General features: G+C 43.9%; 1 protein-coding gene across 2 annotated transcripts in view; it reads right to left on the reverse strand.

Moving 5' to 3' along the window:
* Nucleotides 1–25,970, reverse strand: part of CALN1 (calneuron 1) — a 433,822-nt gene that overhangs the window by 158,559 nt on the left and 249,293 nt on the right. For both annotated transcript variants that reach the window (XM_027126215.1, XM_027126214.1), the window contains exon 4: nt 6,323–6,435. In XM_027126215.1, the coding sequence (XP_026982016.1) occupies nt 6,323–6,435 (113 nt within the window). The remainder of the gene's footprint in view (nt 1–6,322; nt 6,436–25,970) is intronic.

Raw genomic sequence — 25,970 nt, forward strand, 5'->3', positions numbered from 1 at the left:
GTTTCACAGATGAAAACACTGTAGGTATTTAATAAATATTTGACTAGCTGGGGACTATATTTTCTTCCCTTTAATTTTCTTTTTCTGATTATAGAACTAATGCATGCCTCTTGTCAAGCTTTTGAAAAATACAGGATGTGATCACTCATCATCCTATCACATGAAACAACACTGTCAATGTTTTGATATATTTCTTTCCAGTTCTTTTATGCATAACAGATTTGGGATCATACTGTACCTGGAGCTTTGTGTAATGTTCCTTTCCTGTGTTGTGAACATGGAATGTCAAGTATTCTGAACTGAGTCAAGAATTTTACAGATTTTTTTCTGATATGGACCATTTCTTAAAAGTCTTTATTGAATCTGTTACAATATTGCTTCTGTTTTATGTTTTGGTTTTTTGGCCCTGAGGCATGTGGGATCTTAGCTCCCCAACCAGGGATCGAACCTGCACCCCCTGCATTGGAAGGTGAAATCTTAACTACTGGACCGCCAGGGAAGTCCCGGGTCAAGAATTTGAAACCGAGCTCCCTGTCCATCTCAGCCATGGCCCTGGGACCAGCGCATGAAATGTCCCGAGCTAAAGCCTGCGACCTGGGCTGGGGAGGATGGGCCTCTGGATCAGAGCATGGAACAGAGATCAAGAGTCTAGGACCAAACCAGAAGTGGAAACCCGAAAAGACATGAGGCCAGAGTAAGAATTTGGGATGGAGGGACAGCGGCCAAGCATGGAGAGGTACCTGGGGAGCAGCTGCAGGTATTGTATTTCCCCAGCTGTGTCTTCTCCCACCAGTGGGGGAGGAATGGACAGCTGGAAAGGATGCGGAGCAGGCCTGTGGGTGAAGTCGGGGTGGCAAGCAGGCCTGATCTAGACCAAGTCTGGGGACGGGTGCCCCAGGCACTTTTATGTTAGGATAACTTTCAGTGTCTTAGACGTTGCACATAGCTGTGAGATAAACTAGCTATGATAACGACCTGCTTGCATATGGGCAAGCGAAGGGTACTCTGGAGCACAAAGACCAGGCAGCCCTGTGAGTTTCTTAGTTCTCGATCTCCAGCCCCAGATCCATTCCCACACATCTAGCACCATCCAGTGAACAGATCCATTTGCATAAATATTAATGCTTCATTTCTTAAGTCAGAAACTCTGAGTCAAGTCTTAATGAAGTTGGATTGTGAATAAGATAAAAATGTGAGTCAAGAAGCCAACACCAGGCTTCCCTGGTGGCGCAGTGGTTGAGAGTCTGCCTGCCAAATGCAGCGGACACGGGTTCGAGCCCTGGTCCGGGAGGATCCCACATGCCGCGCGGCAACTGGGCCCGTGAGCCACAACTACTGAGCCTGCGCGTCTGGAGCCTGTGCTCCGCAGCAAGAGAGGCCGTGACAATGAGAGGCCCGCGCGCTGCAATGAAGAGTGGCCCCTGCTTGCCACAACTAGAGAAAGCCTTCGCACAGAAACGAAGACCCAACACAGCCAAAAATAAATAAATATAAATAAATTAAAAAAAAAAAAAAAGAAGAAGCCGACACCACTGGCTCCTCTCCCAGCTAAGGGCAGGACTCATCTCTCTCTCTTTCTTCAGAGGGAGAAGAGTTTAATGGAAGTGTTGGCTGGACCTAGGATAGATCAGTAGTGCTGCATGATCTCCCGTGATGCTTGTCATTTCCTTTGCCATTGTGTGCTGTCTGCAACCTCACGGCGGAACCCAGCTAGCACAGCGCTGGAGGTCAAGGAGGAGAAAAGATGAAGGGCTGCTGTGGGGACTCAGGTGAAGCTGAGACGCAGATGCTCCTTCCACCCGGGAGCATTTGTTGCGTTAAAGACACATTCTTGGGCACAAGTGGCCTCGTGGTGTGTGGTGCGAGTGACTGGCGGAACAAAGTGACTTTGAGGACCCTGCTCCTCTGCGATTGCAATGGACCTGAAGCAATGAGCATGAAAGCCCTCCCCGCCCATCCTGAGCCTGGCCCCCTCAGCCCCTCCCTCCCCTCCTCTCTACCATTAACATACACCAAGTCCTAAGGCTGATTCCGAAAATAATTTCACAAGCCCTGCTCAACTACATCACAGCAGTAACTGCCAACACACAGGACTTTGAGGAGCGAAGGGAAAGAAGATGATAAGAATTTCACAAGTTATCATTTGCTACGTAAGAGAGAGGTTCTGAACTGGCTACCAAGAAATCTGTGAGCCTCACACCCAGCGGACCGAGTATCCTGGGAGGACGGAGACTCTGAGTCGTAGCCCTCAGACCAGCCTCTTTGGAAAGGAGGCTGCATAGCCAATTACATTCCCCCCTCGCTGATACCAATTTCTCACAAAGAGCCGGAGGCTCACAGCTTTCGGGATGAGCGCCAACCGATCAACAGCTGCTTTTGCAGAATCCCGTTCGATTTGATTTTACCCTTAGCACCGTAGGCTAGAATGCCAGTAAGGAGCGAGCACTGAGAGCTAATTATTTAATTAGCAAGGTGAGCCTAGGGCCTGGTGGGATCACTTCTCAGAACACAGAGAACAGCCATGGTCACAGTTTTCCTCTAAGGTAGGAAGAAACCAAAGCCCAGGGAAAATGGAAGGCTGTGGCAGCAATGTCGGGTCAGAAGCTGAAGTCCAATTACAGAATCATCCCCCTTTGTGGTAGCCAGTCTCCAAGGTGGTCCCCAATGACCCCTGCCTCCCGGTAATCACTGGGAGGTAGTCCTCTCCCCACTGAATGGGGATGACCTGTGTAACCAATAGGATATTGCAGAAACGATGGAGTTTGACTTCCAGTGCTAGGTCGTAAAAGACGTGACAGCTTCTGCCTTGTACTCTCTTGGATCATTTGTTTTTCTGGAAGCCAGCTGCATGTCACGAGGACACTCAGGCAGCACCACGGAGAGGTCTGTGTGGCAAGGACCTGAGGCCTCCTGCCAACAGCCATTATCACCTTGCCAGCCACATGAGTGAGCACCTGAGAGCACATTCTCCAGCCCCAGTCAAGCCTTCAGATGATCACAGCCCCAGCCAGCATTTTGACTGCAACCTCATCAGAGACCCTGAACCAGAAGCACCCAGCTAAGCTGCTATTGAATTCCTGGCCCACAGAAACAGTGAGATTAGTCAATACTTACTGTTTTGTGTCACTAGCTTTTGGTATAATATATTATGCAGCAATAGATCACTAATATGGCCTTCCAAGTGTACCATCATGTCTGTTTCCACAGGAAACTGATTTCTGTCCCTCACAGGAAGCCTTGTCAGTGTCTCAAATGGATGGTCTCCTCCTTTCTAGAATATCAGTAACTCCTGATATCAAAATCTCCTGCCTGGAAACTGAGAGGCAGAAAGCTGCCTTTCTGCTGCTCCTCTTCTAGACCATCTTCAACCACAGCAGCAAAGTAAACACTCACGTGTACACAGATGCACGTGCACACATACACCTGTGCACACACAGAGCTTCCTTTCAAACCTGAAAAATCACTCGAGTGCTGGCAATATGAGCTTTTCTTCCAGGAAGGACCAGATGCTCTGAGTACAGTTTTCTCACACTGTCACTGAATGGGCAGACGGGGGACAGGCAGCAGAGGAGACTGACTATCAAGAATGGTTTGACGGTCTTTCTCCTTTGCTAGTCGTCAAAGTCTGAGCTGGGGGAGCACCAGCAGGAGAGGAAGTCACAGCCACCAGTCCACACGGTCCCACATTCGTTTAGCTATTTCAGAATTGCATTTTCCCCTTTTATTCTCTTTTTCCCATCCCATTTATCACCCTGGGTGAGGGGGAGGGTCTTTGGTAAGGCAAAAACACAGAGACTTCATGAGCATAGTAGCATGTCCCAGTTATGCAAGAGGCAATCAATATATTAGAAAAGAAATATTTCCTCGTGCAGATGCTCTACTGGGAAGAATCTGGCAGATGTGAGGCCTCCACTTAAGATATAATTAAGTACCTGCAGCTCCTTCCCCTTCAGGATCGGGGCCAGGAAGAATGCTTAGAGCCTGGAAGGGCTTGCAGCATCCTTCTAGGCTAGAGTGGGCCCTGAAGACAGAGGCAAAGGGTAGAAAGCATTCAGAAAGCGCAAGGAAGAAGAGAAACCGAGAAGAGCAGCAACTCCCAGATGTGCAAACAGAGTACATCTGTATGGGCTGCAAGATGCCAGGTGGGAAATAATGCTTCTCTGTCTTGTTAACTATATGCTCACTTTTTTTTTTTGCTGCACTGTGCGGCATGCGGGATTTTAGTTCCCTGACCAGGTATCGAACCCGTGCCCCCTGTATTGGAACCACTGGATCCCCAGGGAAGTCCCCCTATGTGCTCACTTTTGATTTTGGCCAGGGGAGTCCACCCGTCTATCTTTCCACATCGAAATGTTACCTGAGCGCTGAAATATTCTGATCACGTGGTAAGTAGGGTCATGGAGGTCCTTCTCTAGGGAGAGTCAGGGCTGATCATAACCGCAGGGAGATGATGTTCTCCTGCTGGGTATCAGCAGCGTGGAGGTCAGACGCCATGTCTCACTCTCCCCTGCCCTGGATATCCTCCAGGACAAGGTCCTGTCTCTCTGGTCATCTTCAGGTATACGACTTTCCTTGTTGAGCTCATCCTTGACTATAGTTTCACCCACTAGCTCTGATGAATCCCAAATCCGGGTTCCCAGCCCTGGCCTCTCACGCATGATCCATCCTTGATTTCAGCTGTGCACAGACTTTCCTTGGTGACTGACCCTCAATGTGTCCAATTTAGAATTCAACTCCACAAAGACGTCTTTTCTCCATGATCGTATTCCTGGCAGTAGTAGCCAGTTGGGAAACTTGGAGTCAGTCATCTCAAGCCTTCTCTCCTCAGGCTCTAAATCCACTCTGCCAGTGGATCCTGAGCTCTTTCCCTTTCAACCGTATCTTCCTCATGGTCAATGACTTTCCTGTGCTCATTGCCTCCACCTTTTTTCAAACTCTCATTGTGACAGGCTGGGGATGCTCTCTTTTCTTTCTTTTCTCACTTAATCCCCCACCTATTTCAAGGTTTGAAGCAAGTACCCCCATTTCCTGAAGCCTTATCTGACCTCTCAAGACCACATGTGTCTCCTTTCTTGAACTTCTATTCATTTTATTTAAAAAAAAGTTATTGAGGGTCTGCTGAGTACATGGGCTAACTGCTGAGGGTACCACAACAATGAAGTCCCTGGCTGCAAGGAGATTACAGTCTAGTAACCATCAAGCCAATTAATTACTCTTTGTTTTCTCTCTTAGTTGTGTTTCCCCAACCAAATTCTTAAACAGCCAGGACTGTGTCTTAAGCATCTTTTGTAAAACCCATAGTGACTGTTAGACTACAGGGCCAGTAACAAGTTCTTACTAAGTACTTGTTGGTTATATGCAAGATGGGTAGCAGAATAAGACTAGAGATACACGTCAACTGCAATCCTTATCTAGAGATACAGAGAAGTATCTTTGGTTAAGGAAAAAAACACATCAAGAAATTAAAGAAACCACACCGTGTTTGAATGGTATTTTACATGTTTAAACAGTAATTCAATTTAACTTGACAAATTAACTCAATTTTTTTTTCTTTTTTTTTGGCTACGCTGCGCAGCATGCGTGATCCCACTTCCCTGACCAGGGATTGAACCCGCGCTCCCTGCAGTGGAAGCACGGAGTCCCAACCACTGGACCGCCAGGGGAGTCCCTAATTTTTTAAAATAATTATTGATGAGTCATTCCCCAAATTCCATAGTCACAAAATAATAGTCACATTTTAAGACTAAAGAACTAATATAGAGAAATGATTTATAGCACAATTAATCATTTGAAGGTATTATTTGGAATTTCCTAAGAGATTTTACAAGATAGAAATAGAAGCAAATCGAGAAGCATCAAATGCGAATTTTTAGATAAAACCCTTCTGTCCCATTAAGAGTATTGCTAGGATCCAAACACACGAGGCAGCCATGCCATCCTCCCAGCAAGGATCTGCTGGAACCAGGGACAGAGTGGGCTCAGGTAATACCAATATGTCCTTTCTAAGTGTCCCCAGGAAAAAGTCTTTTGTGAATCAGAAGTGGAGGAATCTCATTTCTCCAAAATGTAAAACTAGTTTTGATATGAGGGAAAATAGGGAGATATTTCACTCTTCCGAGCCTTAAATGAGTGTAGTTTTGATTCTTTGTTCAGGGGACCTAGTACGGATCTCAACTTAGATGTCCAGTTCAAGGAACGTATGTCACTCAAGCCCAGAAGGGAGCTTCACGTGCTGAACAGAAGCTCAAGAATTCACAGTCAAATGTTAGTCCCAGACACATGTTTGCTGTCAAACTTAATTTTTCAAAAAATTCTTACTCACCTGCCAGAATATGCTATCTATCGTGTTTCCAAGAAAACCATCGCGACCTTCTGAAGACACCAGTTTGGGGCCAAGGATTGTCATGAATTCATCAAAATCCACCTGACCATCCCCTGGAAGGAGAAGATATAAATACGAGTTGAAAAGTAGCTGAAATTGACCTACTGTACCCAATGAAATAAACATCTCCATGCTTTTCTCCACGGCATGACCTCAGTCAATGAAGAGCTGAAACCATTTCTGAAAATTGGGCTTCATTCTTAAAATACCAAAAGAAATACAAGAAATTCGCAACTGTGAGTACCTCTGATACCTCATATTCCTAATCATTTGCCAGTATTTGTGTCTAAATGCCCAACCAACACCTCCCGCTTAAATGGCCACGGCTTCACACCTGCTGTACCTGGACCCCAAATTGCCCAGCTGTACAGGAGAGAAATCACATCTTCATCCCTATCTCTTCCTTCATCCTTGCCAATCACACATAAATTTAGTCATCAAGTCTTGCTGATTTCACTTCTTAAATACCTGTGGCTGCTCTACCTTTTTTGTTAATCCAATTGCTAGTCCATTTCCAAAAAGACTGTGGTGGGAAAATGCTTCCAAGAATGAATGTTCCTAGTTATAATTACAATGTTACTAGTAAAATGGCTTTTGCCCTCATACTCTCACCTCCACACTCTCTTCCTGACAGTTCAGTTTACTTCCCCAAAGCATATGTGACCGTGCTTTTTTCCCCAAAGCATATCTGACCGTGCTTTATACACTTCAAAGGCATCTTTGACCAAAAATAAGGAAACCACCTCGGGATGGTATTCAAGTCCCGCTATTCCTTTTGACACACTTTGCTTCCTACCTCTGCACAAAATGCCATGCTCTTTCAGAGCTCCATGCCTCTGTACATGCTGTTCCCTCCATCCGGGATGCCCTTCCCCATTTGTCTACCTGGTGATCTCTAACTTGTTCTATACAATGGAGCTTAAACATCATGTTCTCTTTTTGTATTTTTCCTGACCCTTCCTCATCTCACTAGACAGAGTTGGGCACTTCCTTCTGTCCCTTCTACTAATTTAGTGTGCATCTATTTAGAACAGATCACCCTATATCTCAGCCCCTAATTTGCACACCTATCTCCCACGTGGACTGTGAGCTCTGCAAGGCCAGGGACCCAGCCTGAAACTTCTTTATATCTGACACCATGGTGGGCGCTCCGTATGCACTTAGAGAATGACTGACGTCTCTTGCTTTTTTTTTTTCCTTTGCTCAGTTCAACATGCATTGGATCTTTCATACTAGAGCTGACACTGACCAAAGGTGAACTTGAGCCAAATTAGACAAAATTAGACCTTCAGGGTATTGTCTGAGCCTCAGTGACGCATCAGTGTGGCATTCTGCACCCTTAGGACGGCTCAGGAGGGTGTCTCCAAGAGCTCACCACATCTTGGCCCCAGGCAGGAGAACAGTCCAGGTGTCTGCATACATGTTTGCCAAAGTGCAGACACATCAATCCACTCCTGGAGTGCAATCGCCTTCCAAGAACCTTCATTGGAAACCTATTTCCAAAAGTCAAGCAGACGTCATGATCAAGACGTCAATAATTCAGAACAGACAGTCCAGGAACAGATCCCAGTGTAGATAAAACTTCCCAGAGGACAGGGGAAGCATGACAAGTCAGTAGGATGGACTACTGAGAAGAAATTGATGTATCTCTCACCTGTCAGCAAGATGAAAGGATCCAAAATTTCCCCTTGGCTGGTCATAAGATGGCTAATTCAAGCGACAATGAGTTAGCATCTTGCCTTTCAAATGAGCAAATACTTATAAAAAAGAATACTGCTCAGTGCTGGCAGAGATGCAGATGAGAGATGGACTCTCTGACGCGTCTCTGGGTATATTCACCCAGATATTGACTAGCAGTGTTCAAGATGCTGTAACATTCTGGTTCTTTTGTACCTAACAACTTCACCTTTAAAGAAAAAGACAAAGCAAGGAAATGATCTTAAATGCAGACCAAGATGTTTGCCCAAAGATAAGTCATCCAGTATTTGTGAAAGTGGAAAGGTGGCAGCTGGAGGAAGATGAGAATGGCCCAGTCTTGCTGGCATTCATACTGAGCGAGAACCATGAGGCTCGGACAACCGCGCTTGTTATATACATGCGCTAACCCCCAGCTCACCCCAAGCCACTCCCACTAGTCAAAGCTGGTTCTGGATGGCCAAAAAGTCTCAGGCTAGAGGGTGCATTCTCAAGAGAGAGAGCATCACCTTCCGTGAGACGGAAAGTGATTCTTAGGGGACCAAAAATAACTTAGATATTATGGTCTGTGGCCCTCCTAACGTCACAGTGTATAAACATATATTCATACAGTATATCTGTCCAATTATAATAAAATGCCATGGGGTTAGGGCAACTAGGGAAACAAGTTTCTTAGGCACCTGAGTGGGGGAGTGGCAGAACAAGAAGGAGGAACAGGACAAGAGGAAGAGGAAGAGGACGAAGAGGAAGTAGTTCAAGAAACACTGGACTAGATAATGTCCCAGGTACTACGGCTCTCCTTCCGGGGCCCTCTCTCTGGGATGTTGGTCTATTAGCAGTGGGCGTCATCCCAAGTGTCTGTCACCCAGGTGAGGTCCAACAGTTCATAAAAGGTCAGAAGCTCGAGGGTGTGCGGAGATGGAAACAACCTAAGTGTTCATCATCAGATGAATGGATAAAGAAGATGTGGCACATATATACAATGGAATATTACTCAGCCATAAAAAGAAACGAAATTGAGCTATTTGTAATGAGATGGATAGACCTAGAGTCTGTCATACAGAGTGAATAAGTCAGAAAGAGAAAAACAAATACCATATGCTAACACATATATATGGAATCTAAGAAAAAAAAATGTCATGAAGAACCTAGGGGTAAGACAGGAATAAAGACACAGACCTACTGGAGAATGGACTTGAGGACACAGGGAGGGGGAAGGGTAAGCTGGGACGAAGTGAGAGAGTGGCATGGACATATATACACTACCAAATGTAAGGTAGATAGCTAGTGGGAAGCAGCCGCATAGCACAGGGAGATCAGCTCGGTGCTTTGTGACCACCTAGAGGGGTGGAATAGGGAGGGTGGGAGGGAGGGAGACACAAGAGGGAAGAGATATGGGAACATATGTATATGTATAACTGATTCACTTGGTTATAAAGCAGAAACTAGCACACCACTGTAAAGCAATTATACTCCAATAAAGGTGCAAAAATAAAAAAAGAGACCTCACGAGACCTTAACAAAAATATGTCCACCAGCTGGGCCACACCAGCTCCCGCCCATAGTGCCGTAGGCACCACTGTTCCCTGGTAGTCCAATGGGATGGGGTTGGGGGTCCACAGGACTTAGCAAAACACCTGCTTCTCAGCATGAGGCTGTCTTTAAACAATCTACCTTCCAGGTAGGAGGGGAGAGACCACCTACCCCTCCAAAACCTCCCCCGCCACCCCTGGTGATGGGAGAGCAGCACGTGGAACTGGCGCATTTCAAGGGTCCACACGGAACTCTGGTCAAAGTCATCAGGGAGCGTTCACGGACGGTGCCCTTGGCTCTGAACAGCAAACCCAAAGCTCACGAGCGGAAATGACGCTTCAAACTACATCCTGGCCGCAGTGAAGGGAGCAGCTTATTCTCTACTCAGAGCCTTGGCCAGAGGGGAAGTGCTCGGGTTGGGGGGCAGTGCTCAGGACCCCATGGCAGTGCCAGCTGTAGCGCTGGTGCACGGGTGGCTTGGTAGAGCCTTTCTGCTACTTGGAGGAGAGGTCTGGCTCACAGGAGGGTCTGCTTCTAGCTGTTAAGCAGATGACATTTGGAACTTCAGGTCTGTTATTGGTCAGAATGTGATTCTCCCCCAACCCCCCCCCCTTTTTTTTTTAAACTATCATTGAGCCAAGGGAGATTCCTGCAGGCCCATAGTTGGAGAAACAGTCAGGGTGGGGCCCCCTCACCTATCTCTGTCTCTCTTGGCATCTTCTCAGCCCTGGCTCCTGAGTATGTGTGTGCATTGCACATTTTCTGCAGACCTTCAGTACACAAAGACTCCTCCTTTCACATACACAGCTCGACATCAGACCTGCCCGCAGTACAAAGGTTCTATTCAGATTTAGAGTGAGGAAAACCTGTCTTCAGCAGATCCTAGTTTGAAGGACAAATAAGACTGGGTACACCCCACAAGCTATCAGTGCTGTTCCCAGAAGTCTGGCCCCCATGTCCCCACCCTCTCCCTGCATCCATTCCAGGAGAACTGAGATGAATACAATCTCGGAGACCAGTTTCTCCCTAAGCCCCTTGAACAGAAACCAGCCCCAGGCCGAGGCAAGGTCTGGGAAGTCTGATGATGACCTTGACATCTAACATACTGAGCAGTCACCATGCCGTGGCATCATTTAAAGAAATCGCCACACCCTAGTTCATTTAAGGCTGCCAGCGGCCCATTTTACAGATGAGAAAACCGAAGCACAGAGAGGTTCCGTAACTTGCAGAAGCTCACACAGGGGAGCAGAGCTGGGATTCCAAACTCAGCAGTCTGCCTACGCTTTTGCTGTCTCTCAGGAGGCCGGGCGATGTGTGGCTCTGTCAGAACACCATTCCCCCTGATCCCAGCGTTCCCTGGCTGGGGAGTGCTACGGCTGCCTGGCACACAGAGGCAAACTGAAATCTAAGTTGCTCTCTTGGGTCTCAGGTCAGCTGCTGGAGGTCTTTCTTAAGCATTTAAAAGAATGACAATAAGTAATAGGAAATACTGATTTAACATTTGCGATATGCCGGACACTGAACTCAAGGCCTTACACATATTACTGTTTGATTCTATCCCAACGCTATGAATAGGTTTCGCCCTTCCACATTTTGCCCTTGAGAAAATTTTGGCAAGAAGAGGTTAAACGGAGCTAGGTCAAAGCTAGGCAGCCAGTAGGCACCAGCAAAGGGATCAGCTTGGAACCCCTGATGCTAACCCCCGCATCGCAAAGCCTCCCTCCATGTCAGAGGCCCCAGCATAATTCCTGGCCCAGGTTCATATCTCTCTTCAAAGTTTGAGAGTTTAATATGTTTTCCTATCTGGGCCTTTGGGAAGAAATTTAGTAGGAATTTGGGAGGATGGCCTTTAGGGGCATTTAATGCAAATGACCACTGCCTGAAAGCTATTTGTTCCCCAAACTGCCATTCTGCCTGCAGTGAGGCTCTCAGTAATTCTCCTTGGATGGTCAATACTCTGAGGACCCAGGTATCTCACATACAACCCTCCAGGCATCCTCTTCCACCAAAAAGAATTGGTCTGACGAATGAGGCCTGTGCAGGTCTAGCAGCATGACATGAGGCTGGCATTCCGGATTCACAGTCCCCTAAAAACAAAGTGGGTATCTTCCCAGACTCCCCAACCTTTCACAGAATGCAGCAGATTCCGAATGCAAAAAACTTTACTTGGTTAAATTGTTTTACGAATCTTGAACAGGCAAGTGAGTGCAGAGTGAAAGAATGAAATTCACGCCTACGGGGCCTCAGTCCCCCCTCCACAAGCCCAAATATCATGATCCGCTTAGCAAGCCACACGGGAAGCTAACCTGCCCGGGACTGCGTCTGATTGCTTCCCACTGCTATGGAAGTCAGAGTAATGAACTTGAACGAGGGCAGGAAGCCGAGGGAGGGCCAGGACTGCACAACATTCATTAAGACCAACAGCTGAAACTTTCACCAAGAGCTAAAATAACAGTAAAAATCCCTGCAAAATAAAAGGAAGGAAAGAGGCATAGACAGAAAAAATGGTGGGCTCAGAAGGGTAATGAGGAGACGGATTAGGAGCAAGAAGAAACGTCTGCCTGAGACTCCGCTCAAATCAACTGACTCAATTCCAGAAGCATACCTACAAAGGAGCAGAAGAGCGGGCGATGTACGGTGGGGCAAGAAAGAGATGAATAGACACAGGCTTACTTCCGGGAGGTTGTAGTCCGAAACCTGGGACAGAATCAAGTGGGAGCTGGGACTTACCTAGAAGCACCGATCTAGGGCAGCACCAAGCTGGGAGCAAAGGCTCCAATTAGGAAATTCTCAATGGCTCGGCAGTGAGCCCTCAGTGGAGGGAAGGTTCTAATGAGCTGAAAGGGGAGATGAGGTGAGCACCCTGAACAACGTGGGGCCCCCAGGAAGGATGGAGGGTGGCTGGAACAGCAACCACCCTCCCTTCACGCTGGATCGAGTGTTCCTATGGGAGGAGAACAGGATGAGATAAGCACTGCTGGTCCTCGAGGCAGAGTCGGTGGAAAGGGTCCAAGTGGGGAGTAAGAGCATCACCCACCACCAACACCATCCAGTGAAATTCTTTTGCCTAATGCTTCAACCTCTCATAAAGTGTTAGGGACTGAACTATGCCCAGATTCACCTGCTGAAGCCCTAACTCCCCCACCTCCAAGTGTGACTGTATTTGTTGACAAAGACTTGAAGGAGGTAATTAAGGTTAAATGAGGTCATAAGGGTGGGGCCCTAATCCAATATGACTGGTGTCCTTATAAGGAGTGGAAGAGACACCAGGAGTGCAAGCACAGAGGAAAGACCATGTGAGGACACAGCGAGAGGGTGGCCATCTGCAAGCCAAAGAGTGAGCTCCCACCAGAAACCAACCCTGTCAGGACCTTGATCTTGGATTCCCAGCCCCTGGAACTGAGAGGAATAAATTTCTGTTGTTTAAGCCACCCAGGCTGTGCCGTTTTATTACCGCAGCCCGAGCTAACTAACACATCAAGGTAGGGAAGAACAATGGGCTCTTGGGAGACTTGGCACTTTTTGCACTGTTCCTGTGAGTTAGAGCCTAAAATTGAGACTTATGGGACTTCCTTGGTGGTCCAGTGGTTAAGACTTCACGCTCCCAATGCACGGGGCATAGGTTGGATCTCTGGTCGGGGAACTAAGATACCGCGTGCCACGTGGCGCAGCCAAAAAATAATAATAAAAAAAATTTTTAATAAAAGAAAGTAAAATAGAGACTTAAGGGTGCCATTTTGATATGCTGTTACAGTCTAGGTAAGAGGCAGGAGAAAGGCACTGGAAAGGAAGAGTTTGAGAGGAGAACCAAGCATGAGAGGGGTGCCCTAGATAACAGGGGACACCAAGATTCAGTAAGGGGCTGGCAGTTAGCCTCCAGTAGTGTTGAATGCTACAGGGGACCCAGTAGGATGAAGGCTGAGAAAGGGACATTGTAAGGATGATGACTGGACCTGGGTGAGTGGGGGGGGCCAAAACCAAGCCTTGTCCCAATAGCAGCACCTGAAGTTTTACAGAAAAGGGGCTCAGGAGCAGCGCCTTGGTTGGAAGGGGTCTACAGCTCTTCGGGTGGGATACATATTAGAGGGGTCACACCCTGGATCACCGGGCTCTATATTGGAGGCATCTCACGACCCACCCCCAAGTTCAACAGCTCACTAAGAGATTCCCAGGATTCAGCATATAGTCCTACTCACAGCTACGATTTATTACCATGAAAGATTAGAAAGCACAATTATCAAAGAGAAAAGGTGACTGGGGTGAAGTCTGGAGGAAACCAGGCACAAGTTTCCAGAATTCTCTCCCAGTGGAGTCAAGAGGACATGCTTAATTCCGCCAGCAATGAGCAGTGGCAACATAGGCGAAATCCCGTCCACCAGGACAGCTCATTAGAGTCCCGTTGTCCAAGGTATTTATTGGGGGCTGGTCAGGTAGGCAATCTGTCCCTGGCATGGACTAAAAGTCAAGACTCCCAGGAGGAAAGCAGGTGCTTAAACATAAACCATATTGTACGTACAGTTTAGGTACAGTGAGCCACTTGTTTCTTTTAGGAATGACGGGGACGCTCCCCAAATCCAATCTCCCAGACACCAGCAGAGGGCTAACCTTGCAAGCAGGACTTTCAAAGGATAGCCTGTTGTGTTAACTCTTTTCTGAACACACCTCTACCTTCATTCTAAGGTCTTGAGTCATCGAGCCAAGACCACAGAAATCTGGGGAAATCAACATTTACACCTAGAACAGGAATAGATGCAAGGCTTCTCATGGTTCAGAGTCCCTAATAATAGACCTCGCAGTGGCTGGTGACACAAGGGACAGTCTTCCTAGATCCGAGAGGCTTGACTCTGTGCAGCAACCCGGCCTGGCCATTCTTCTGAAAGGACTAGCACAGTCCCTCCAACCTCTGCTCTGCTCACAGAATTTTACATACAGCAAGTCCTCCTAGTTCCTGAAGCGCCCCATCCTCAACCTGTCGGTCAAAGCATCATCAAGGCCCGGACAACCCCAAGCAGTGCACCTGCCTTCAGCATCCCGGGAAGCCCGTTTCCCATGAGAGCTGAACATTAAGCAGAGCTTTTACATCTATTATATAACCCAGAGTAACAGAAAAGATGTTTTTACTTCCACTTTACCTCTGAGTGGGAAATAGCAATTGACCACGGTAGAACGAGAAAGTCGAGCGGTAGTGGTGGTGAAGGGGGGGTTGGTGGAGGCTGGTGGCGCCTCCTAGCACTGCCACTACGCACTCTCACTTCTCCTCCAAAGAGGAGCAGCAGCTAGTCCACAGAGCTGGCTCTCAGGAGGTGTGCAAAGATTGTGCTCACAGCTGGGGCTCACACCCTGGTAGTGTTTCTCATCAATGCTATAGGTTCATCCAAGCCTGGTCTGCTCTGAGTAAGCCCAGCCATCCTGCCTCCTCTCTTATTTTCTACATGGGGATACAGGCCATGAATAAGGGTGAATATAAAGGAGCACTTTATTTCTTATTCCTACTGCTCTTATGCACACGTCTCCCTCAGGGATCCGTGTGGACGAGAAACTGTCAAGACAAGACAGACCATGCATCTTACTAGCACCAAATCCGCCTTCTACTCCAACGGCTGCAAGGTCATTTCTAAACTTCAGAGAATAGTTTTGACTTAACAGTTTCTGATCTGAAATACATTAGGGAATGAGTTATGAGAAAATGGATGCTGTGACTACAGAAAAACCTCGACTTCAGGATGAAGAAGAACAGATACTGAGCACCTTTTCATGGGCCTGTTGGCCATCCGGATGTCTTCTTTGGAAAAAAAAATCTATTTTGTTCTGTCCATATTTAAATCAGATTGTTCGGGTCTTTTTGGTTAATGAGTTGGATGATGTCGTTTAAGGGTACAAACTTCCAACTAGTGGAGAAATAAGTCCTGGAGATCTAACACACACTAAGTGATTGTAGCCAACAAAACTGTATTATAAACATTAAACTTGCTGAGAGAATAGATCTTAATTGTTCCCAATATTAGAAGAAAATAATTATGTGACATGATAGAGGTGTTAGTTAACGCTACTCTGATAATCATACTGCAGTATAAATGTATCAAGTAAAAAAAAGAATGAAGATAATTTCTAATGTGTCTTCACTCAACTTGCCGTTAAAGAGTCCATGCAACTAGAAAAAGACCAAAAAATCACAGAAGTTCTAAAAGCTGAGGCCACCCATCAACCACTTGAAAAAAACCTGGGGAAATGTTTATCAACCACAGCCTCGGTGAAGCAGATGGAGAAATAAAACTGGTGGTCTGTGCAGGCTGCACTCTTGGAAAGGAGCTGCAGCACCTGCCAAAAAGTGGTAGGAAGAGGCATGAGCCTCATACCCAGTCCCCCCCAAGCTCAGAGACCCAGACTCTGCAAACCTAGAAACCCAGGCAACCAGGTCCCAAGCGTGTGTGCCTGGGCTGCTAGGAAGTCTGGCACCTTGTCCTCGTCTCTTGTCATCCCTTTTCTCTCTTTCCCTGGTACCTCCCTTTCAACCTCCATTTGTAGCTACAACCCCAGCATATCACAAGAGTAGAAGTTCCAGCACTGGCCAGCATCACGCTGCAGGCTCCAGTCTCCATGCCCTAAGCAGGGCAGAGACAGTAGGAACCCAGAGTGTAATAAGTGTTGGGAGTTATCATTTTTTAATATGATGCTTCTTTTTTTTTTTTTTTAGAAGTCACTATGTCCTATTAACTCGACCTCCTAGTAATTCTTTTTTTTTTTTTATTAGATGTTGGGGGTAGGAGTTTATTAATTAATTAATTAATTAATTTTTGCTGTGTTGGGTCTTCATTTCTGTGCGAGGGCTTTCTCCAGTTGTGGCAAGCGGGGGCCACTCTTCATCGCGGTGCGTGGGACTCTCACTATCACGGCCTCTCTTGTTGCGGAGCACAGGTTCCAGACGCGCAGGCTCAGTAGCTGTGGCTCACGGGTCTAGTTGCTCCGTGGCATGTGGGATCTTCCCAGACCAGGGCTCGAACCCTTGTCCCCTGCATTAGCAGGCAGATTCTCAACCACTGCGCCACCAGGGAAGCCCAATATGATGCTTCTTGATCATGATTCTTTCACCATAATTCTCAGATTTACAGAAGTGGCAAGTGGAAGCAGAATAACGAACTCTGTCCAGTATTCTTTTACTGAATACTTACTAGCCACTAGAAACTGCACAAGGTACTGCACACTTCTACCCCATAACTGGATATTCTGAAACTCAAGTGGGAAAAGAACGTGGTCACTGACACCCAACCATGCTGATGGTTGGCCATTGCTGAGACCCAGGTCTCCACGTTAAGAATTGAAAACGAAGGGAAAAAAATGGGATTAGTCCAAAAGAAAAGAGAAACATTATCCTGAACACCCAAAGAAAGATTTACTCCCAAAAGTCACTCACTATTAGAAAGAGAAGAAAGCTTAAGGAACACCTGCTTGTATTCTCACCATGACAGATGAAAACAGCCCTGTGCAAACAAGACGTTGTACAGACATATGAGGATGAGGTGAAAGGCAAGAGGCCGAGACATGAATGGAAGGAGGAGGGACCCGGCTTCAGTGAGGAGAAAATGTGAGGACACCAACAATGCTCTAGCAAAGTCAAGGTCTACTTGGGATCCACTGGCAGAAAACCACAACTTCTAAGTCAAGCCAACAGATAGGTACCCAAACCCACTATGTGAGAGCCACTGTGCTAGGTGTGGGGATGCTGCATGAATGTGGAGGACGTCAGCACGGTCATCTAGGAAATCAGAGTTCAGCTGGGAAGAGAGAAAAACAAGGCATCACGGGTGTGTGTCGACTATAAAAGGGGAAGTGTTACAAAGGCCCAAAGCAGAGAAATTCGATATGGTCTAGGACAGGAGTCTCCAAGGTGGGGGCAAGGCAAGGGACGCTCAAGAACGCTCACCGTGGTGCCAGGAAAAGCATCACAAGCTCCATACTTATCTTTTCACTTTTGCGTATGTGTTATGAGGTCCAAAATATATTAGTACAGTAGTGCCTGCACATAATATGACAAACAGGGAGGGGAGGGTGCACGAGCTGAGAAGGGCAGAAAAGAGGGGTCACTGTGTACTGGGAAAGCCAAAATCTGCACATTATGAACTTGCTACTCATACACTTCTACTTGGTCTACTCCTTTGTCTGTTACTTAAAAGTAGTGTATTAGTATATTAATTTTATGTAAGCAAACATAAGTGCTATTTGGAAAATATGATGTCATAGTATGTGGGGGGAGGGGAACAATTGCAGTAGCAGTAATAAAAGTAGCCATTGCAGCAGCAGCAGACACAATTATAGGAATAACCTATAGCCCTAAGTTATTCTAAATAAAGACAGAGGGAAATAAGACAGAAATGAAATGATTAAAGAGAAGATGATAGAGATGAAAGACAGAAATTGGAGACTTGAATTTCACAAGGGGGAAAAACATGAGAATACTCAAACGTACAATAACAAGAGATTTTCCTGAGCAGAGAGAGAAAAGATTTTGATATACTATCAGTCAGTAGCAGATCAGGTGGACAACAATTAATAACGGTTGCCATTTATTAGGGCAAGCTGCGGGTCAAACACCCTGCTGAGATATTTTACCTAAGGGGCCATATTTACTTCTCACGACAACAGTGAAAGATAGAGATTGACGTCCCCATTTTACTAAGGCATAGAGGAGGTTCCCTTATTAGGTCACCTGTATAAGATTACGTCATTAATTGTAACAAAATCCAGATTTGAACCCTGGTTGATCTTGACTCTGCATTTGCCCTTTCCTTTTGGCTGTGTTGTCTTTAAAGATGATAATTTAAGTAATACAACTGCAATACCGAATGCTGTGGCAAACAAAGGCTACACCTCTCAAAACATCTGTGAAACATTTATAAATGTAGGATTACATGCAAGATAACAGAGAGAACATCAACTAATTCTCCAGAGCTGAAATGAGCAGGCTACATTTTCCTACTCAAACCCAAAGAAAGTAGAACTTCATAGTAAACACTTAAGCAGAAATCCCTAAACCTCTCTGGAACTGAAAAACATTCTCCTAACCAATGAAGAATACAGCAAGTCCCCTACATATGAACCTTCAAGTTTCAAACTTTCAAAGATGCAAACGTGCATTCACATGCCCAATCACATAAGTTAGTTCACATGTCTAGCATGCATTGTCACGTGCGTGCATCCTCTACAAGTGGTTGTGCTTTTGTGTACTTTACTGTACAGTACTGTATAGAGTACTGTAGTACAGTATCTTTATTTGAAGCTAGCTCTGCAAGAGGACGACTTCATTGAACTCCTTGCTATGCAACACAAGGAGCTTACTAATGAAGACCTGACGGAATTGGAGGCCCAGAGAAAGGACGAAGAGACAGACAAGAGGAAGAAGAAATAACTGAAGAACTGAAAAGATTCATGATGCAGGAAATGGCAGTACAATTTTCTTTATTTGAGGAGGCACTGTTAGTTTTTGAGGCACAGGACCCGAACATAGAACGGTACACGAAGGTTGCAGCAGCCATTCAGCATGCAATCCAGTGCTACCATGTCATCTATGATGAGAAAAAAGAGCTACTACCCAGACATCACTGGATCGTTTTTCAAGATGGTAGATAGAATTGAATCCAGCAAGGAACCAGAACTGTGCCATCAGTGTCAGGTGTGAGAGAAATTGCAGCTTGCCCTCCATCTCCTATTGCTGACGATCCTTAAGGCTCTACCATCTCCCACCTCCTCTCTCTCCTCCAGTCAGTAACTCTTCTTGCCTGTTCACTTGATACCAGCCCCTGTACGCCAGCTGTTGTACTGTACTACTGTACTTTTCAAGGTACTCTACTGTAAGATTAGAAATGTTTTCTTTATTTTTTGTTTGTTTTTTATATATTATTTGTGTGAAAATTATTATAAACCAATTACAGTATGGTACTATATAGCTGATTGTGTTAGTTGGGTACCCAGGCTAACTTTGTTGGACTTAAGAACAAATTGGACTTACGAACAAGCTCTTGGGATGGAACTCGTTCATATATTATATTCATATAATATATTTATATTCATATAATATTCATTATATTTATATATTATATATCATATATTATATTATATTCATATATATCCCATATATTCATAGGGAACTTACTGTACAATTTTGAGGTAATTTTTAGAGAAAATGGCAGTAAGAACATTACATGTCTCAACTACGTAGGTATTAATCAAAGCTGTCCTCAGAGGTAAATGCAAAGCATTAAAAGTAATTTCATCATTTTAAAAGATGGCGGTGGGGGGGGAAGGAAAGAAAACATTCAAAGAAACATTTAGAAAAGAAGTTAGACATAAAGATAATAGGGGTAAGGATATAATAAAATTGGGGTAGGGGAAGAATTAATTAATTGGGGAATAAATAAATAGATATGGTAATTATTGTACTAAAAAGAAAAGAGCCAATTCTTCAAAAAAAAAAAACCCTACAAAATATATAAATTATTGGCATATCAAATTTAGAAAGAATCAAAATTACAACTGAGAAAAGATATGTAGCAATGAATACAGAAGAAATAAAAATCATGAAACATTTTTTTGTATAACTTAACGCTAATATTTTAAAAATTGTTTTGAAACTAGTGCTTTTATTGACAAAGAATAATTTACCAGGTAGAAAAGTAATGGAATGAGATTTAATAAGTAGAAAAGTAATTTTTAATAAAACCTGAAAAGCTTCTCAAATAGGAAAAATCACATCTGAGTTTTTTCATATTTTTGAAAAAAAGATACTCCTCATGTCATATAAACTATTCCAGGATGAAGAGAAAGAGGAAGTGTCATTAAAACTCTGATACCAAAATACACAAAAGGAAAACAACTGGCAAACCTCATTTATGGATACAGGCAGAAATCCTAAAGCCTAAGCTGGAAAATCTCATTTAAAATAAACTAGGGCAGGGCTTCCCTGGTGGCGCAGTGGTTGAGAGTCCGCCTGCCGATGCTAGGGGACGCGGGTTCGTGCCCCGGTCCGGGAAGATCCCACATGCCGCGGAGCGGCTGGGCCCGTGAGCCATGGCCGCTGAGCCTGCGCGTCCGGAGCCTGTGCTCCGCAACGGGAGAAGTCACAACGGTGAGAGGCCCGCGTACCGCAAAAAAAAAATAAAAAATAAAAAAATAAAAAAAATAAATAAATAAAATACGGGACTTCCCTGGAGGTCCAGTGGTTAAGACTTCACCTTCCAATGCAGAGGGTGTGGGTTCGACCCCTGGTCCGGGAGCTAAGATCCCACCTGCCTTGTGGCCAAAACATAAAGAAAACAAACAAACCCAGAAGCAATGTTGTAACAAATTCAATAAAGATTTTAAAAATGGTCCACATCAAAAAAAAAAAAAAAAAAAACTAAAAAAAAAATACACTAAAAGCATAGTGTACCATAGCCAAGTACAGGTTATTCCAGGAGTTGAGTACAACTTAATATTAGGAAAACTCAATTAATACATTAAATCAAATCAATAGATAGAATTAAAAAGTGGTCATCTCTATGGATATTGCAAAGAAGCTGAGTTAAATATAATATCCCTTCAGGACGTTTTAGTACTGGGAAAAGAACAATACTTCCTTAAAATTAAGAGTGATTGATCTTAAGACAAGAACAGATATCCTCATACAGGGAGCAATCCCCATTCAGATAAGCGAGACCCTGGGTGCTTGCTCTCATTTTCATTCAATATTGTTCTCAACGTGCTGGCCAATATCACGATGCGAAATGAAAGTGAGAAATACGACCTCAGAAATGAAGACAAGCTTATCACCATTCAGAGGGCAGTGTGATTGTCTGTCTAGGAAGAACAACAGTAATTCTGCAGAATTTAGTAACAGTGCCTAGGCACCAGACACACATTTAAAAATCAATAGTTTTCTTGTGTGACAGCAATAACCATTTAGAAAACTTAACAGAAAAATAAGAGCCCAGGGACTTCTGAGCCGGCAGGCAGCAGCAGGATCCCAACCCACTCTCCCTCCCAGCTTCCTGGCAAGTCCCCTCTGCTGTGGGCACAGGCCCAGGCAGGCAGGGCTTCCCGAGAAGATGGAGCAAAGGTAGAGGGATGGTACAAAGAAGGTAGAGAGGGTCTGCACTGCCCAGGGGCTAGCAGAAAGGGGGCCTGCCTCACCTGGGAGGCTCCTGAAGGAAGGACCTCACCTGTGTACATGAGCAGGATGGAAGGCAGGGTGGTTCCTGGTCCACTGACTCCAAGCGCTTGGAGAAAAATCTGCTCTGTGGGCTGGGGTCTCCCTGCTTCCGTGTAGGGAAGCTCCCTGCAGCCTCAGAGGACAGGCATTTGTTCTCTGCTCAGCCACAAGGTGTGAGCTGGGGCCTCCTTCTCCCTGTAGCTTTTTTTTTTGTAATTTAATTTTTATTTTATATTGGGGTATAGTTGATTCACAGTGCTGTGTTAGTTTCAGAGGTACAGCAGAGATTCCTTTTTATGTATACATATATCCATTCTTTTCCAGATTCTTTTTCCATCTAGGTTATTACAGAGTATTGAGTAGATTTCCCTGTGTTATACCGTAGGTCCTTGTTGATTATCTATTTTACATATAGTAGTGTGTATAGGTTAATCCCAAACTCTTAATTTATCCCTTCCCCCCGCACCACGTTTCCCCTTTGGTAACCATAAGTTTGTTTTCGAAGTCTGTGAGTCTGTTGCTGTTTTGTAATAAGTTCATTCGTATCATTTTTGTTAGATTCCACATATGAGTGATATCATATGATATTTGTCTTTCTCAGTCTGACTTACTTCACTCAGCATGATTATCTCTAGGTCCATCCATGTTGCTGCAAATGGCATTATTTCCTTCTTTTATATGGCTGAGTAATATTCCATATATATGTACCACATCTTCTTTATCCATTCCTAGCTTTGCCACTGCCTGAGAGGCCCTGACTTGGCTGCCAAAGGAGGACAGAAAAGCATAGGCAGGCAAAGAAAAGGCAGCTCATTTCAGGGAGTATAGTGACAAAGAGGGGGTGACCAAACTGAGCCTTTAGAGCACTAGGCTCCCACTGAATTACAGCTGGAGGAAGAACTTGGCCAGAACTTAAGAGGAAAAAGAAAACAGAGAGGAAAGAAATACAAGCTCTCAGCGGAATTAGAGCACAGCAAAGAGTCTCGGGAACTAAAACGCTTGATTTCCAGTGATGCAAGTTCAAAGATGCACTGAAAAAGCGATGTTAAGTGCAGAGGGCTGAGGCAGCAGCCTGGCAGGAGAGAAAGGCTCATGGACGTGGAGCCTATATCCCTGAGACTTCAGGTAGGAAGGACAGGGATTCCAGATAAAGAATAAAAGAACAGATGGGAGAGAAAAGCTCTTCATGATAGCTAGCTAACATCCATTGAGTTTTCTACCTGCCAGGCACTGCATTAAAGCATCACGAATTAACTCGTTCACAGCACACCTATAAAGTAGGTCTTTTGATTATTATCTCATGTCCTAAATCAGCAAGCAGAAACCAGGGGAGGTTGTGCCTGATTCACACTGGTCATACCCGGCTGGGTGGAGTCTGAATGTGGGCACCCTGACTCCAGGGACCAGGATTTTAGCCACAAAGCCAGCAATGATTAGTCAGTATGTTAAGCAATGAGAAAATGATCCCCATCTAAAAAGGAAAATCTTTAATTTATAACCACAAGGAAGAGACAAGAAACCAGGTTTAAATTGAAAATGGTATTTAGGACCCATATGAAGATGCAATTTTATTTATATATGTATAATACATATATGTATACACACACACACGCACATATATATATAACTACCCAATTTTAGTGAAATATTTTAAAAGCCTCTAAGGAAAATGGCAAATAATACCATGCTTCTTGATGGAAAGATTATTGTAAAGATGTTAATTCTTCCCAAATTAATTTATATGTTTAATGCAATTCCAATAAAAATCCTTATGGAATGTTTTTTGAAGATTTCCCAATGACTCTTAAGGTCATTTGGAAAATGAGCAGGCAAGAAAAGCTTTAAAAATGATTAAGAACAGTAATGCTATAACAAATAATAAAATATATTACAAAACTACAATAATGAAAAAAGTACTGAATGGATAGGAAATAAATAAAACAGGACTATTCAGAAGTAAGATTCAGGAAATATAGACAATAAACAGAAACAACTGAATAGAAAATAGGTTTACTTGACAAATGGTGTTGGGAAGATAAGTTAAGAATTTGGAAATAAAAATCAATTTTGCTCCTCACTTCCTATTTTACTCTAAAACACTAAAGAAATGTAGAGGAAATATACAGGTAAAATGGGGGAAAACTTTTCTAAGCTTCAAATCAATGTAAGAAAAGCAGAAAAGTAAAGATTCACATACTTGATAACATACTCCTCATGTTAAAAACATCAGCGACGAAATTAAATATTTAGCAATAAACTAGGAAAACTGTACGCAATGAATTTAACAAAGGCGTAATACTGCTCAAATACAAAGGAATTCATTAAAACACATAAATGCTAAAGGATGCAAATAGATAATTCACAAAGGAAAAATACAATTGTTGAACATGTGGGAATGTTCAACTTCAATAGTATGAAAATAGATGCAAATTAAAGCAATAATAAGATGGCATTTCCCACATCCCCAGTACGCGAAGATTTTATTTCTAAGTGAGAAGACAGTGTGCAGTCTGTCGAGACTCCTCATCCCCATTGATGGCAACAGGCCCTTGGCACTGCCTTTCTGGATATTAACTTGGCAATGCCATTTAGATAAAATGTTCCTCTTTAATGTTCTTTTCCTTTGATTCCATAATTTCTTTTCTGGAGTCTGTCCTAAGGAATTAATCAGAAATTTGGATAAATATCTCTGCACCATGTTGCTGACCATGGCATTATTTATACTAATGAAAAATGGAAAAGAATAAAGAATACAAATAGGAAATTAAAAATCAATACCTTACCCAGACATATGAGTCTTTTCTTCTAAGCAAGTAAATAAAATAATTGAAATAATATTTTCCTGTCTTTCTATGTGACATCCTATTGTGAACATTTCACATGTTATTAAAGATCTTTAAAATGTAATTGGTCATATAACACCTTACAGGGACCCATAGTTTTCTCAATCAATCCCCTATTTTCAGAAAGTCTGAATGTTTCTATAAGAGCGTGTAACATGGCTGTAAAAAAAGAGTAAGCTATTTCTCTTGTTTAAGGCTTTTAAGGGTCCATATAAAATAGTCCTTTTTCTAAATTTAATTTTCACTTTGTATCGGGGTATAGTTGATTTACAATGTTGTGTTAGTTTCAGGTGTACAGCAAAGTGGTTCAGTTATACATATATCCATTTTTTTTCAGATTCTTTTCCCATATAGGGTTATTACAGAATACTGAGTAGAGTTCCCTATGCTCTACAGTAGGTCCTTGTTGATTACCTATTTTATATATAGTAGTGTGTATATGTTAATCCCTAACTCCTAATTTGAGAACTATTTTATGTATCTGCCATATAAAATAACTCTTAAGGGTTAACGGTTCTGCTGGACCAAGCATGCAGCTGAATCTGGAGGACTTCCTCTGTGGAACACGTACCACAGCTTTCCAAGCTATACAGAAGTAAGATGTCCCTTGGTACCAACCCATCTTATATAGAATGTTATACAACCACCACCCAGATCATTTCATGCAAAATTAGAATTGTATAGAAAATTGCTGTTCTGGGGCCCCATTGCTATGTGACATATAAAAAAAAAAAATCACAGCATATTAAATATCTCTATATGCTGCACATCTCACTCCAACAAGTCCTTGGATGATAATAAGTTTGACTGTTCTACTTCCAGAAATTATTAGCTTGATTATAATATATAAAGTTTATATATTAAAAGATTATAAACATAAAGTAGGAGTAAATATTGTGTGGTGGCTGCTGGGCTGATGAAGGCTGAAACCACCTGGACTCTTTAGGGCATGCCCACGGGTGTTTCCATACCATGTGTCCACACACTGGGCAGAAGGCCAAGGGTCCAGGGCTTTGGAAGATAGTGACTTCTAAACTGCAATAGTTGAGGAAGTAACTTTACCTAACTCCTTATGAAAATTATGCCTTTGCCCCATGTGGATCACCAGCATTGGTCACCCGGAGAGATGATGCAAGGGACAGTAATGTGCGAAAGAATCTATGACATTCTGCATTAAATAAACAGGAGTTAAACAACTTCTAGAACCATCTGGCTTTAAAACATGGCCGTCAACAGGGGGAAGTATAATCGTTTTGACATGTTTCCATTTCACTGAAGATTCAAGGTTTTAAATTTGGACTTAAACCTAGATGTTATGCTTCCTGGATTGTGACTA

Source organism: Aethalodelphis obliquidens, unplaced genomic scaffold, assembly GCF_003676395.1.
Source record: "Aethalodelphis obliquidens isolate GAN/ISIS:26980383/991018 unplaced genomic scaffold, ASM367639v1 scaffold30, whole genome shotgun sequence".
Classification (NCBI taxonomy): Eukaryota; Metazoa; Chordata; class Mammalia; order Artiodactyla; family Delphinidae; genus Aethalodelphis; species Aethalodelphis obliquidens.